Consider the following 15,905-nt stretch of genomic DNA (forward strand, 5'->3'; position numbering starts at 1 on the left):
TTCTTCCATGTCTTGCATCACCTCTTTTTCTTCAGAATTCCTTCTCATAAATGCTTGTTTTGGTTTCTGGCTTTCATGTGTTTTCCAGATGTTTAGAACCTTGGTTGTCCATTCATATTTTAGAAGGAGACATAAGGATTAAGGGTGTAGATTTCATGATGTGCTCTGGGCCTAGACTCAGTTTCTAGTATCACACAAAAAAACATACAAAAAGGAGACTTAAAAGCTGATAAGAAAAGCTGGGTGTGGCGGCATACTCCTTTGATCCCAAGAGAGGCAGGCTGGTCCCTGAGTTCAAGACCAGCCTGGTCTGCAGAATGAGTTCTGGGACATCAAGGACTACACAGAGAAATCCTGTCTTGAAAATCAAAAACAAAACACAACAAAAAGTCTGATAAGATCCATCAGCTGGTGAGTAAATAAATGTAATATAAGTGCACAATGACATATTATTCAACAGATAAAAAGGATAAATGCTATAACTCATGATCCTCTTGCTTTGGTCTCCCAAGTGCTGGCATTTCAGACATGTACCAGCTTCCCAGCTTTAACATGGATAAATATTGATAGATCATATCACATAAAGCTGGGCATGGTGGCTCACAGATGTAACTGTTGGAAATTTTTCTTTCCTGTCTGGTTCTTGTCTCCAGACCAAGATTGAGCTACACAGACAATTAGGAGTGAGCAAAAGATAGAGGATTTATTTAATGAAAGCAAAAGAAACTCTTGGTAGCCACGGGGTGGGGTGTACAGAAGGGAGTCACTGTTCTGAACTGAGAGCAAAGAAGGTAATTGCAGTTGGTTTGTAAACTGGGCGGAAAAGTGGGGACCAGTTAGGGAGAACTCACTGAGGATGAGGACCTGACTTGCTGTGTGTCAGGGAACAAGTGGTTTTGGAGGTCTGTCAGGGAAGTCTTGGCTCTTGGAGTTTGCACCCATGTTATGGTAACCGAGAGACTTTCTCAGCTGGGGGCTCCTTGTCTGTATCTGACTCATTTAGGGGTTTGTCTGTCTCTTGTCTCTATATCAGGATGCTGAGACAGGAGGCTCACTGCAGTTTGTGGCCAAGCTGGTCTTCAAAGAGACCCTGACTCAGGAAATAGAGAGAATGAATATGGATGAATATGAGACTATGAATTATGTTAAGTGAGAAAAGCCAGCCACAGAGATGATAGAGTGTGTGATTCCATTTCCATGAAACATCCAAAATAGGTTGCTTCAGTGGGGAACAGAGAACTGCTAGAGGATATAAGCTTTCTTTGTGGATTGGTCAATGTCCTGAAATTGATTCTCTTTTGTAATTGCTTAGCTCTGTCAGGATGCTAAGATAATTTAACTAAATACCTGAGTGTATTGAATGGCACATGGCTTAGAGCTCAGTAAAGATAACATGTAAAAAATAGTTTATTGGCAGTGGTATCAGCATGTGTGATTCTTACTATAATTTTTTTCTGACAGAGGATTGAATCCAGGGTCTTGTGTGTACTAGACAAGCAGTCTACTGAGCTTAGCACCATTTATGATACTTAATTAAATACTGAATCAGGAATCCTAATTTGTAAAAGACTAATATTATTAGGACCATTGGAGACAGTAGAGCTATGTATCTACTAATACTCTTGTGTTGTGCCAGCATTAAAGTTCTTAAGTGTTAGGATTATGCAGGAGAATTCCCTGGTCTTAGGAAACACATGCTCACATATTTAGAGGTGAAGTATCTTTTTTTATTACATTTGTGTTTGTTGTGTGTGTTCCCAGGTGGCACAGTGTGCTTGTGGAGGTCAGAGGACAACTTGAGGGAGTCAGTTCTCTCCTACCATGTGGGTCCTGGGGATTGAACTTGGGTAGTTAGGCTTGGCTGCAAGCACCTTTACCCATTGATACCCTCTCACTGGCCCAAGGTGAAGTGTCTTCATAAGTGTAACTTAACTTTAATATGCATCTACCAAAAAAATGTGTGATATTTGTATTATAAAGAATTAAAGCCAGGTGTGGTGGTATATAACTTTAATTCCAGCACTCAGGAAACAGATGTGAATTGATCTTTGTGAGTTTGAGGCCATACTGGTCTACACAGCAAGCTCCAGGACAGCCAGGGCTACATAGTGAGACCTAGTCTCAAAATAAATAAAAATGAGCGTAAAGCAGTTACTGACAGTTATGAATGGCTGCTCTCTTGGCCTTTCTGTGGCTTGAAAACTTTCAAAATAAAAAGTTAGTGGGGAAAGTTCATTGTTGCCACAGTTGAAGCTAAATTTATGATCCTCATTGCTATGGAAATTGAGACTTTTCAAAAGTTATTGTTAGTAAATAATTCTTCTTTATTTTTGAGAGTTAATAATTCTTAATTGGGGCCAGCAAGATGGCTCAGTGGATAATAATACTTGCCACTAAACCTGGAAACCTTAATTCAATCCCTAGGATCCATTTGTTAGAAGGAGAGAATTGACTCCAGCAAGTTGTCCTTTGACTTCTACACACACACACACACACACACACTAGCACATGCAGCTGTACATACACATAAATAAACAAATGTAACAAAATATTTAACAATGCTGTGTTTTCTAACTATAAGCATAACGGTTAAGATTTCAGAGAATCGGGGGCCGGAGAGATGGCCCAGCAGCTGAGAGGACTGCTGCTCTTCCAGAGAACCCAGATTCGATTTGATTCTAACTCTGTGCTAGGAGATCCAGTACCCTCCTCTTGCCTCCGTGGGCACCAGTCACACATACATACATTTGGGCAAATACTCATAAGTAAAATAAAAATAAGTAAACAAAGCTGGGCAGTGGTGGTGCATGCCTTTAATCCCAGCACTCGGGAGGCAGGGGCAGGTTGATCTCTGTGAGTTCGAGGCCAACCTGGTCTAGAGAACAAGTTCCAGGACAGCCAGCACTACACAGAGAAACCCTATCTCGAAAATAAACGAATAAATAAATAAATGAAATACATATCAACTTGCCTGCACAAGAGGGCTGAGAAATTACTTCTTTCTGCCTCAGAATAGTAAAAATTTAAGCCACAGGAGCTGGAGAGATAGCTCAGTGGTTAAGAACACTAGCTACTCTTCCAGACAGGATCTTACTGTGTAGTCCTAGCTGACCTGGAATTGTATGTAGACCAGGCTAGTCTCAAACTGACAGAGATCTTCTTGTCTTTGCTGATTTTAAAGGTATATGCCACCAAACTTGACTTTTTTTTGTTGTTGTTTGTTTGTTTTCCTATTCAGTGGTGGTAAGTGAAATGGTTTTATTAAGATTAATTTCTGCCGGGCGGTGGTGGCGCACGCCTTTAATCCCAGCACTCGGGAGGCAGAGCCAGGCGGATCTCTGTGAGTTCGAGGCCAGCCTGGGCTACCAAGTGAGTTCCAGGAAAGGCGCAAAGCTACACAGAGAAACCCTGTCTCGAAAAACCAAAAAAAAAAAAAAAAAAAAAAAAAAAAAAAAAAAAAAAAGATTAATTTCTATATAATAAAATTTACCTATTTAGAATGCAAGGCATGTAACACATATACCTCTGAAATTACCCTTGGGAACTAGAGTCAGGAATGTCTCTAGCTCAAGGCCATTCCAACTTATATAGTCAGATTCTGTCTCAAAAAGGACAAAGCTGGGCATATCACTAATCCTAGACAGTTTTAGGAGCCCCAGGAATTTGTCCATCTCTGTTTTTCCAATTCTGGGATTACAGGCGAATGTCACCATACCAGCTTTTTTGCATGATTTCTGGGGATCAGACTTGTGTCTTCATGCTGACAAGGAAGCCCTTTACCGACTGAACTATCCATTCAGCTGCCATAGCAGACTTTTATTTCTGTCTGGTTTTGTATTAGAGATAGAGCCTCACACTGTAGCTCAATTGGGTCTTAGCCTTGAGGCATTCCTCCCGAATCAGTTTCCAAAGTGCTGGATTAAAAGCAAAATGCTGAGAGAGAGTAGGGGTTGTTTGAATCCAGGGTTTTATGCTACTAAGCAAATGCTAGCCTGAGTGGTGGTCCAAGGCACTTGTAATTAATTGACTTTGTACGCTCTGTGGCTTGTCTTCCGCATCCCACTGACCTCTGACTTTTCTCTTCAGGTGACTTATGCTGCCAGGGATGCACAGATTTCAGTGGCTCTCTTTCTCCATCTTCTTGGATACCCTTTCTATAGAAATTCCTGTGAGGAGGGAAACAGTGACCAAATCAGCTGTCGGAAAGTCTTGGAGAAATGCAGGGATATGGTAGACATCCCATTCCGAAGCAAGGGACTCGGCCGGTTGTGTGAAGAGGTTAACGGGGATGTACTGGAATCTCACCAGAGGTCAAGATACAGGAAGACTAAGCCCAATGGAATGGTGCCAGGCAACAACACAGGGAGAGACCCCAGGAAGAATAAAAGAAAGCCCCTGGGGGTGGGCTATTCTGCCAGGTAACCCATATGATCCCTGCTGATGAAGAGCAGAGACTCTCTAGGGCTAATGAACCTTTCCCTGCTTTTAATGACAGTTGGACTATACTTCTCTTTATTTGTGTATTTTTCTTTTCCCCTTCTGTAACTTTTCTATTTGTCAGTTGGAATAGAAATGAAGAGAACTTTCCTTAGCTCTGTCACTGACCATGATACCACCTTAGGCCTGTAACTACCTATAAAAGAGATCAAGGGCCATAGAGATGGCTTGCCGGGTAGAGGCATTTGCTGCCAAACCTAATGACCTGCCTTCAGTCTTCAGGACCCACATGGTAGGGAGAGAGAGGTGACTCCCAAAGTTGTCCTCTGACCTCCACAAGCACAATGTGTGTGCCTCTCCCCCAAACACATACGTGATAATGACATATTTAAAGGGGATATAATTTTATCCCTTGATTGAGAATGCTATGAGCATGAATAACAGGAAGACCTCATACTTATCAGGAGAAATGCTTCAGATTTCTTGTTCATTTAGAGTGTTTCCAGCCCCACGCTGACTCTACTGTGTACTAGTGAGTCTCCTGTGTGACTGACACCTCCTGAGGAGGATAAGTAGTGAGTGCTTTTGAGTGGAAGTGTGATCCCTGGAGCATGGCACCTTAGGAATGAGAAGAGTCAGTTGAAGGAAGCATTGCATGTGAGCCAGAAATCAACCCACATGGCCCCCATTACTTCATCTTGAACTTTCACAGTTTTATTTACTGTTTAATTCATTTGGCACTTCATTGGTGCTCTGTTCCTGTTTTCTTTTTGTTTGTTTGTTTTTGTTTTTTCGAGACAGGGTTTCTCTGTGTAGCTTTGCGCTTTTCCTGGAACTCGCTTTGGAGACCAGGCTGGCCTCAAACTCACAGAGATCCGCCTGCCTCTGCCTCCTGAGTGCTGGGATTAAAGGCGTGCGCCACTGCCGCCCGGCTCTGTTCCTCTTTTCATTCACAGCAGAGCTCTGTGAACAACTCCCAGATCACTCACCAGTGTTTCAGTCCAGAAGTGTAAAAACTAGAGACATTAAGAGTTCATTTGTAGCTGGGTGGTGGTGGTGGTGGTGCATGCCTTTAATCCCAACACTCGGGAGGCAGAGGCAGGCGGATCTTTGTGAGTTCGAGGCCAGCCTGGTCTACAGAGTGAGATCCAGGAAAGGTGCAAAGCTACACAGAGAAACCCTGTCTCAAAAAACCAAAAAAAAAAAAAAAAAAAAAAAAAAAAAAAGAGTTCATTTGTAGCTCGGCTTCCTAGTGAGGATTGACTGGTTTCCTGCCTGTTTTTCCATATGTAGTGTGTTTGATTCTGGCGTTGAAAATAGTTTGAATCACTCAGAAGAGAGTGTGTGGGGGGGTCTTGGGTAGCTTGACCAACAGCTTTCAGTATGAGATTTCTTTTCCCTGCAGGAAATCACCTCTCTATGATAACTGCTTTCTCCAAGCTCCTGATGGACAGCCCCTGTGCACCTGTGACCGGAGGAAAGCCCAGTGGTACCTGGACAAAGGCATTGGAGGTGTGAGACTCATCTGCCATATTCACCTATAATTAGAGTCTTGATGTGAGTGGGGTGTGGAAAAGAGTGAATGGAGGAAGGCAAAGAGACCTTGAGATGTGTGGGACTAGGTAGTCGTAATCCAGAGTTCTCTGTGAGCACACTATAATAATAGCTAGAGTGCTTCCTGGGAGCGGAGGTGGGAGCAGCCCAGCACTCATGTCTTTTCTTTTTCCCAAGAGCTGGTGAGTAAAGAACCTTTTGTGGTCAGGCTACAGTTTGAACCTGCAGGAAGACCTGAATCCCCAGGAGATTATTACTTGATGGTCAAGGAGAACCTGTGTGTTGTATGTGGCAAGACAGATACCTACATCCGGTGAGTATAGTGTTAGACTAAGTAACCTTTCTCCTGTGGAAATTGCCTGTGTAGTCCCATGTTGAGCCCTAAGATGCCTTGGTTAAGTTTTCCCACATGGCAGAGTGTCTTAGGGTTTCTATTGCTGTGAAGAGACACTGTGACCAAGGCAACTCTTAGAAAAGAAAACATTCAATTGGGGTAACTTACATTTTCAGAAGTTAGTACATTATTATCATGGTTGCTCTATGGTGCTGGAGAAGTAGCCAAATGTCCTAAATCTTGACTTGCAGGCAACAGGAAATGAACTGTCTCACTGGGTATAGCTTGAGTGTAGAATACCTTAAGCCCGCCCCTATAGTGACCCACTTCCTCCAACAAGGCCACACCTATTCCAACAAGTCCACACCTCCCATTAGTGCCACTTCCTTTGGGCACCTTTTTTTTTTCAAACCACCACACAGAGAGACCTACCTAGCTCTACAAACGTTCCAGCTTCCCTAACAGCTTCAGCATTCTGCCTGGCCATCTCTAATGGCCTCTGTCCCCCTTGAGGGGGACCGTGAAGCTATACCCCTGTATCCCTCCCCGAAGCTCTCGAGCTTTCTGAGTCTTAGTATTGTGTATAGAGTTTCCCAAGGCTGTTCTTTCACATTAGGGTTCCCACAGTGAACATGAGGCTGACCACTGGGCTTGAGTACCTGTGCTTGGACTTTCTCCATGGCCCCTGTGCAGTAATTCTCTTCTTTTTCTTCCTTCCCAACTTCCCTCCCTCCTTGCTTCCCCATTCCCTCTCCTCTTCCCACCAATCCTGGTGTGTTTTGTTGTTGTTATTTTCTTCTTCTTTTTTAAATCTTAATTTCTTTCAGACATCACTTTTCTCATTTGAGACAGAATATTTCTTTTTCTTTCTTTCTTTCTTTCTTTCTTTCTTTCTTTCTTTCTTTCTTTCTTTCTTTCTTTCTTTCTTTCTTTCTTTCTTTCTTTCTTTCTTTCTTCCTTCCTTCCTTCCTTCCTTCCTTCCTTCCTTCCTTCCTTCCTTCCTTCTTTCCTTCCTCCCTTCCTTCCTTCTTTCCTTCCTTCCTTCCTTCCTTCCTTTCTTTTTTTTTTCTAAGACAGAATTTCTCTGTGTAGTCTTGGCTATCCCAGAACTCCCTCTGTAGACCAGGCTGGCCTTGAACTCAGAGATCCACCTGCCTCTGCCTCCTGAGACAGAATATTTCTGTGTATCCTTGAATGTGGCTATCCTCCTGACTTAGCCTTCCAAGTGCTGGAATTACAGGCATGTTCCACCATGCTACTCTTTAATAATTCCCTTTCCTCATTTCTCATTTCTCTGTGAAGTGGGACAACTGTTGCCACTGAGAGGTTTTCCTGAGAACTTAGTTCTACTTAGAGAATGGTGACAGTCTTGGTGAGCCAGGAGGTGGTGTCAGAGTGAGGGAGTCCTCAGATAAAGGTTGACTCAGCCTACCGGACTTTTTGAGAGTTCCTGTGAGGGATGACAAGCCCTTACAATACCATTTCATTTCTCTGAGACTCTCCTTTCTAGGCACATGGTGATTGTTACTAGCCTCTGCCATTGGAGACTGACAGCAGGGAGGCTGTAGTTATTTTACGGAGAGAGGACCCTAGAAGCACAGGTAGATGAGGCAGGCAGACGGACCGGAGAGTGACTCGGGTAGTGTTGCCTTCATTTGACCTCCATTGAGTCGTGCTGCCCAGGCCTTCCCAGTCATGTTCAGGCCCAGGTCGGACTCGGAGTAGCTCACCTGCAGGCTCCAGATGTGCTCTGTTCATAAGCTAATGAGCACTGCTTTTGGGGTGGGCTCGTTCCAGGAAAAATATCATTCCACACGAGTACCGCAAGCATTTCCCCATCGAGATGAAGGACCACAACTCCCATGATGTGCTGTTGCTCTGCACCTCCTGCCATGCCATCTCCAACTACTATGACAACCATCTGAAGCAGCAGCTGGCCAAGGAGTTCCAGGCTCCCATTGGCTCAGAGGAGGGCTTACGCCTGCTGGAAGACCTAGAGCGTAGGCAAGTGCGTTCTGGAGCCAGAGCCCTGCTCAACGCAGAAAGCCTGCCTGCCCATCGGAGAGAAGAGCTGCTGCATGCACTCAGGGAGTTTTATAACACGGATATTGTTACAGAGGAGATGCTTCGAGAGGCCGCCAGCCTGGAGACCAGGTACAGCTTACTGTTCTAATCAGAGAAAGGACAGGGCATGGCCCAGTGACAGCAGCCTTCACTGCGTCATGACAATGCTTGTCACAATCCCAGTGCTTAGTAATCTAGTGTCTGTTTGTATAAGGTACCATGGGGTTGACTCAAACAGCCTGAGAATGTTGTTTTCATGAGAGATGGTGAGGTGGCTCAGCGGTTAAGGTGCTTGCTGCCATGTAGATGAAATCCTAGACGGTCTTAGTAAATAAGAAACACAGAGCCAAATGCAGAGTGAAAGCCCAAGAGATCAGAGCAAGAGCCACGACTCCCTTTAGCTTACCATTCACTGTTGTTCTTCCCCTGAGAGAGAGACCTTCTTCCTGTGTGACTTGTGTTTTTATTGCCTTTCTGTTCTGCCTTCTCATTGACTCTAAACACAACCATATGACTTCCTCATCCCTGCCTGTCTATACAGACCTCCAGGTCTCTATGGTTGGTACTGGGATTAAAGACGTGTGTCACCATGCTTGGCTGTGTCCTTGAACACACAGAGACTCTGCCTGCCATGTGATCAGATTAAGGGCGTGGGCTACCACTGTCAGACTTCTGTTTAATGGCTATGACCTCTGATCTCCAGGCAACTTTATTTACTAACATACAAATAAAATCACATTTCAGCACAATAAAATATCACCATACTGGCAAGCCTGATAGCTTTGCTCAGATCCCTAGGACCTGCGTGGTAGATTGAAAGAATGCAAAATAATTCTCAAAAGTTGTTCTCTGACCTCCACACATGTTCTATGGCGCGCGCGCACACACACACACACACACACACACACACACACACACACACCCCTAAATAAGATATGATTTTTTTTAATGAGAGATTTGCCAATTGTGTTGGGTGTAGTTAGGTCTCATGCATTCTTTTATAGAGGTAAATCCTAAAATCAGCACATAAGATGAAAATAATAGCCAATTAATACCCTGAAATCTCTGAATTGCCACGAAGTAGAGTATGTGTGGTTTTGTGTCTCTCACTTTCATACCTAGATTTGTGAGATTTTTGACCAGTGCATTCATTCATATTTCTTGTCTTACTGCACGTGGTGTCTGGACCCACTGGGTAGAATTTTGAGCATACTGCTGTGCTATTTAGTCTTTTTTCTTCTTTTCTTTCTCATTTCCCCTCCTTCCCTATGAGTACATAGTTAAATTAATACGACATACCTCAATGTTTCTAAACAAGAAGTTTATGATTTTGGTTTTACTCAATTACTGAGCAAGCCTCAATGAAACATTTCACTACTAGGATAAGAATTTATACTATATCAAGCTGATAATAGAAAAGTAAATTAAAAAGAAAAGAAGTTTATGATCCTGAGGCATGAACGTGTACATGGCTCCAACAGTAAGCATTATGGGTTACTATGCAGCTATCAGTTTTCTATAGGATTAGAGTCCCATAAAACTCTGATAATGAGGCTGATTGCCTACAGTGTTTTGTTATCAATAATAAAAACGTAAAAACTTTATTTATAGCAGCAAATATTTATTTATTTATTCAAAAGGTGTTTATTTCACTCATACTACTGATCTACCACAGCTCAGAGATCCTGCAAATATATCCTAAACAAATACTTAAAGACACACTGAAGTATGCAGCTCATACTTCATAAACTCATAAACTACATAAATTGGCTTGTTATTTCTAATAGCAATTTAATGACTTTTTACTTATGTCTTACTTTTTTAATTGTTCAAAGGTTTGGGTTTTTTTTTTTCCCCTCAGAACAGTTTTCTCTGACAGCTCTGGCAGTCCTGATGTCGTAGAACTCACAGAGATTCTCTTGCCTTTGCCTCCCAAGTCCTGGGATTAAAGGTGTGCACTGCCATGTCTGGCTGACCATAGACGTTTTTAATAAGCAGGTCCCTGAGTTAGATGATAGATTGAGACTGAGAACAAGTTGTTTGGAGACAGATTGGAAGTGTATGGGGCTGGGCGTGCTAGCACTCCGGAGTCAGAGGCAGGAAGATCTGTGTGAGTTCAAGGCCAGCCTGGTTTACATATCAAGCTCCAGGACAGGCAGGTCTGCATAGAGACACCCTATGTCTCAAAAAACAAACGAGATAGAAAAAAGAAGTGCAAAGCTGATGAGGCAAATAATAAAACCCCTGCAAATATTGAGCGAGCCCAAAGTTGCTCATCTGGCGGGGGCTTGGATGGAGGCCTGGGAATATGGATATTGAGGGGAAAGAAGCTTGGGAGCAAAATGCCCTTTTGAGAAAGGTGGCCTTTACCCCTTGGAGGAGATGGAGGGAAGCTCTGTTCACATAGTGTTAGCAGTTTTATGCTTTCCTGTCTAGCTGCGGGCTAGGCAGGGGTTCATTTTCTGCAGTACACCATTTGCACAGCTGAGCAGCCATAGGAACATCTCACTGTGACTGAAACACTCCCTGCCAATGTGGCCTGACTTTTTTGGGGTGTGTGTGTGTGTGTGTGAGGAAGAAGGCACTAAAGATGTGGACCACCTCAAATTTTACACCCAGGGTTGGCAGTGTTCTGAGAAGCCAGACTATGTGGGCTGATTTAACAGCCTTGTTTTAATACTGAGTATGGTTTAGCATAAATAATTAATAGCTTACAGAGAAGTAAGCTATTTTCTGAGTAGCTTTGGTCCAGCAAATACAAGATCAACATTCCTCACCCATCACCAGCCAGGCAGTAGGTTTCCCTCTAGGGCTGATGGTATGTGGTCTTCCTGTCAGTGTAACTCAAAACCCCAAAAGCCTTCAGTGTGAGCCTCATATATGCTAAATATTAAGATGTAAGGGAAAAGATAGTTTGAAAACATTAAAGCAGTGTGTCTTTGGGGGTCTGTCTCTTATCTGCCCTGTGCTTTTTTAGCTCAGACCTTCTGCAACTTCATGTTTTGGCAGGATATACAATGAGAGCTATATTCCCCACGGGCTGAAGGTGGTACAGCGGCACAGCGAGGGTGGGCTGCGCTCCCTCATGCGGCTGGAGAGCCGCTGGCGCCAGCACTTCCTGGACTCCATGCAGCCTAAGCATCTGCCCCAACAGTGGTCAGTGGACCACAACCATCAGAAGCTGCTCCGGAAGTACGGCGACGACCTTCCCATCCAGCTGTCGTGACTGCTGCTCCCTGCAGGTCAGGACAGGCAGGAAGCTGGAGCCAAGGTCCAAATTACCTCCTACTGTTTAATGTCATTGGTGGAAGGAAGCCCAGGTGACCGGCTCACAATGCTAAGCTATCCCAACCCAGGTACTTCTGATGGAGCAAGGCTGTTTTAAGGGGAGCCTATGGTTTGGAATTTTAATTGAGGAGTCTCTTCTTTCTCCTTTCTCTCCTGTTTTTGTGTGCAAGGAGAGCTTGGTCTTTATTCTCTCGCTCTCTGCTTTTCCTGTTAAGAGGGAAAGTGAAGACTTCTCTCTGGAGTGAATTGGCAGGCCCTGGGAAAATGTCTGATTCTCTCCCTTCTCCACTGCGTTGCTTTCTCTGGGGCAGGGAGAAAACTTTCTTCTGGAGTTGAAGTGACCAGAGTCAGATTCATATTCCCAGTTCAACCTCATGACTTAATCTTTCTTGCTCCACATTCATTTGTTTGGGTCCATCCCAACTGGTACTTGGATTTATCTTACATGCTTGAAAATGTCCCCACCTGTGCATACAGGACCAAAGCCCCGCTTGCTGCCCCGTGTGTCTTCCCTGTCCGGGGGAAGTCCTTTTCTGGGAAGGAGTTTTCAGCTGGGTGGGGCTGGCAAGTAGACACCGGTTCCTAGGAGAGCTCTGCTGGGTCGTTCAGCCTCTCCGCTGGCTGTCTACTTGTTGGTACCTCCTGTCCTGCTTCTGAGGATCCTCACTTCTCAGAGTCAGTGCCCAGTCCCTTAGTGTTCATGTTCTACTCCATTTGCAATACTGACCTCTCTGTAGCACTTAATCCCCTCCCAGAGCCATCTGGCCAGGTCACAGGGTGAGGACTTCTCCTCCCCTGGAGCCTGGGACACCGAGATTAACTGATACATTTGAAGTTTAAAAGGGTAATGTTTCATCTTTCAAAATGTTAAACTACTACTTTGAGTATGAAATCAATTTATTAGCAATTAGTATTTTTTCTAAACTATTAGGAAAACTTTCTTATTTTATAAGATCTTAACAAGCTTGAAAAAAATTTTATGGCCAGAATCCAACAAGAGTTCTATTTTGGAATTGTACCCAAGTTGGTTATAACTGATCTGACATTGATAAATAAAATGACCTCAAAGCACAAGGCTTGCTGATTGTGAATGGGAAACTCTTCTTCTGACGTCATAAGTCAGCAAGTGTTCTTGGGGGAGTTGCACTTACTGGGCAGGATCCCTGCCTCATTGCAATCGTGTGACGCTTCCACATGGATGTACCACACACATTGTACCACAAGCCCTTGGCCTGGCTTTGCAGTCCACAAATGCGTGTGTGTCCTGCACTCTGGCCCCTCTGCCCTACAGTCCCACTTCTCCTCTCACAGACATTTCTGGGATCAAGACTAGACATCTTTTTTTTTTTTTTTTTTTGGTTTTTTTTTGGTTTTTTTCGAGACAGGGTTTCTCTGTGTAGCTTTGCGCCTTTCCTGGAACTCACTTGGTAGCCCAGGCTGGTCTCGAACTCACAGAGATCCGCCTGGCTCTGCCTCCCGAGTGCTGGGATTAAAGGCGTGCGCCACCACCGCCCGGGCTTAAAAACGACTAGTACCAGCTCCTTTGGGATCTGTGTTTAATACAGTGGATTATCACAATGCCCACCTCCTGGCAGGGGGAACTCAGAACGTTTTTGAAAAGCCCAGAGATGAAACAGGAAGACAGCTTGCTTCTTGGTCATGGTACTTGCCAGGCTTCCCACAAGATGGCACTAGTGCATAGATTTGTTTTTATAGCCATTCTTGAGAAATAAGCAACTTTTACACGTGGTCACTAAATGTAACTTGTGACCTGTGTTTCCAAATATTTGAAGTGAATTTTGAGTCACTTCCATAGCTTTATAAGAGCAGGCTCTCCAGTGGGCTCCCCTGTGAGGCCCAGTGCAAGGGCACCAGCGGCACATGGAAGAGAAAGCCAGTCTGCGGCACCCAGGTCCTTTCCCTTCCCGGAAGAGTGTTGCCTTCTAGGTTGGAATCTATATTCTGAGGCCACCGTGAAATTTGGAGCCTTTTCCTAAGAGTGAAAGTTGTCATCTTTTTTAAATTTTTTTTTTAAGACAAAGTTTCTCTGTTTAGTCCTGGCTGTCCTGGAACTCCCTCTGAAGACCAGGCTGGCCTCAGACTCAGAGATCTGCCTGCTTCTGCCTCCTGAGTGCTGGGAGCCATCACTGCCCAGTGAAAGTTGCCATCTTAAATGAGAAATTTCAGGTTAAATCTATTTTTCTGGTATAAAGTACATGAAGCCGTGTGCGGGTGGCTCTTTTCTGTAGTCTCTGTATGCAGGAGGAAGAAGCAGAAGGAGGTTGAATTCAAAGCTAGCTTGGATTACCCAATGAGTACATACTCATTAGAGAAGAGCCTAAAGAAAGAATAACAATCAGGGCTGGAGAGATGGCTGAGAGGTAAGAGCACTGGCTGCTCTTCCAGAGGTCCTGAGTTCAATTCTCAGCACCCACATGGTGGCTCACAACCATCTGTAATGAGATCTGGTGCCCTCTTCTGGTGTGCAGGCAGAACACTGTATACATAGTAAATAAACTAAAAAAAAAAAAAAAAAAAAAAAAAAAGAGCAATCATCCATCCTCCTGTCTAGAGCAGAGCTAAGCTTTGGTGATATGCTTAAGAATTTTCATCCAGATGTAGTGGTGCACACCTTTAATCCCAGCACTTGCGAGGCAGAGGCAGGTGGATCTTTGTGAGTTCAAGGCCAGCCTGGTCTCCAGAGTGAGTTCTAGGATAGCCAGGGCTACACAGAGAAACCCTGTCTTGAAAAACAACCCTCCCCAAAACAACAACAACGAAGTATATAATATTTAAACAGAATATGTGTGTGTGTGTGTGTGTGTGTGTGTGTGTGTGTGTGTGTGTGTATGCATCCTAATTTTTTCCTCATTCACTGACATGGCATCACAAGTAATTTACTCTATCTTTGAAAATAAAGTTCTACCCAAGTGTGCTGACTCATGCCTGTAACGCCAGCCCTTACAGTGGAAGCAGGAAGATCAGAAGCTTAGGGTTATCTTCAGCTACATAGTGAATTTAAGGCCAGTCTGAGCTACATGTGCCCTTGTCTCAGAACAGAACACAACAACAGAAAACCAATGAAAATCAATGTTAACGTATTTCTGGTAGCTCTCCTTCCTTTGGTTATACAGCCCCATACTCTGTTGTTTCGAATCCTTCATTACCAGTTATGTGAAGATGAGCTTTCTTGTCTATTTCTTACTCTGTCCTTGATAATTCCTTTAGGACCGAACTCTAGAAACTGAATTGAGGGTGTCACTGTGGCAGTGAGTACTAATTAATATCAGCGTAGAAGTAGAGTACACGTTAAGGGAATTCATCTTTTTGACCCCTAAGCTCCAAGTGTCCTGAACATTGAGCTTCTGTTAGATGGAGCGGTCCCTTCGTGCCCTGGCTGTCGTGTTGGTGGCTTTGGGCTGCTTCTCTGCTTCATTTGCTTTTTTTGTATTTTTTTGTTTGTTTTGTTTTGTTTTGTTTTTGGAAACAGGGTTTCTCTGTGTAGCCCTGGCTGTCCTGGATAGACTAGGCTGGCCTTGAACTCACAGAGATCCGCCTGCCTCTGCCTCTGAGTGCTGGGATTAAAGGTGTGCGCCCTGACTCCTGGCTATTTCTCTGCTTCCTTTTGTCTACCATTCTTCATTGCCATGCCTCCATCTCCACCTCTGTGGTCAGTGGTTTTGGGAAGTGGTTTATTTAAATTCTTTGAAATGTAAATTTTTTCAATTAAAAACATCTTTTTATTAAAATAAGGTTATGGACAGATTCTTTTTGAAAATAGATTCATGCTTAATAACTTGTCGTTCTATAGTGAATGAAGCATGCATTCGGGGATTTGCTGCCCTACGTTACTTATTCTTACCCAGGTCACGGAGAGATCAAATGACAAATGTGTTTTGTTGAACTAAAGCCATCTTAATCCCCCATTCTCAGCTCTTAGAAACCCAGCAGGAAGAGAGCATTTGCCTTTAGCTTCTTATTTGGCCTCTTTAATGGTTGAATTCTTGATTTCCGTTGCCTCGGGGTTTTTTATTCCTTCGTTTATTCTTTATTTCTCATCATTAGGTCTCATTTTCAGGTCTCATTAAAATATATTTTACATTTTTGTGTATGAGGTGTTTGTATGTGTATGGGTTCGTGGGTGCCACAGTGGATGTGTAGAGGTCGAAGGACAACTTCAGGAATAAGGTCTCTCCTTCCACCCTGTGAGTTCCAGGGGTCAAGTGTG

The 15,905-nt window shown here is 43.8% G+C and overlaps 1 protein-coding gene across 1 annotated transcript in view; it reads left to right on the forward strand.

Moving 5' to 3' along the window:
- The window catches only part of Exd2 (exonuclease 3'-5' domain containing 2), a 36,645-nt gene extending 23,892 nt beyond the window's left edge, over nucleotides 1-12,753 (forward strand). The window contains exons 5-9 of the mRNA XM_028876135.2: nucleotides 4,087-4,418; nucleotides 5,843-5,949; nucleotides 6,169-6,304; nucleotides 8,123-8,479; nucleotides 11,399-12,753. Of these exons, the coding sequence (XP_028731968.1) occupies nucleotides 4,087-4,418; nucleotides 5,843-5,949; nucleotides 6,169-6,304; nucleotides 8,123-8,479; nucleotides 11,399-11,615 (1,149 nt within the window). The 3' untranslated portion in view covers nucleotides 11,616-12,753. The remainder of the gene's footprint in view (nucleotides 1-4,086; nucleotides 4,419-5,842; nucleotides 5,950-6,168; nucleotides 6,305-8,122; nucleotides 8,480-11,398) is intronic.
- The last annotated feature ends 3,152 nt before the right edge of the window (nucleotides 12,754-15,905 follow it).

Source organism: Peromyscus leucopus, chromosome 14 (assembly GCF_004664715.2).
Source record: "Peromyscus leucopus breed LL Stock chromosome 14, UCI_PerLeu_2.1, whole genome shotgun sequence".
In the NCBI taxonomy this organism is placed as follows: domain Eukaryota; kingdom Metazoa; phylum Chordata; class Mammalia; order Rodentia; family Cricetidae; genus Peromyscus; species Peromyscus leucopus.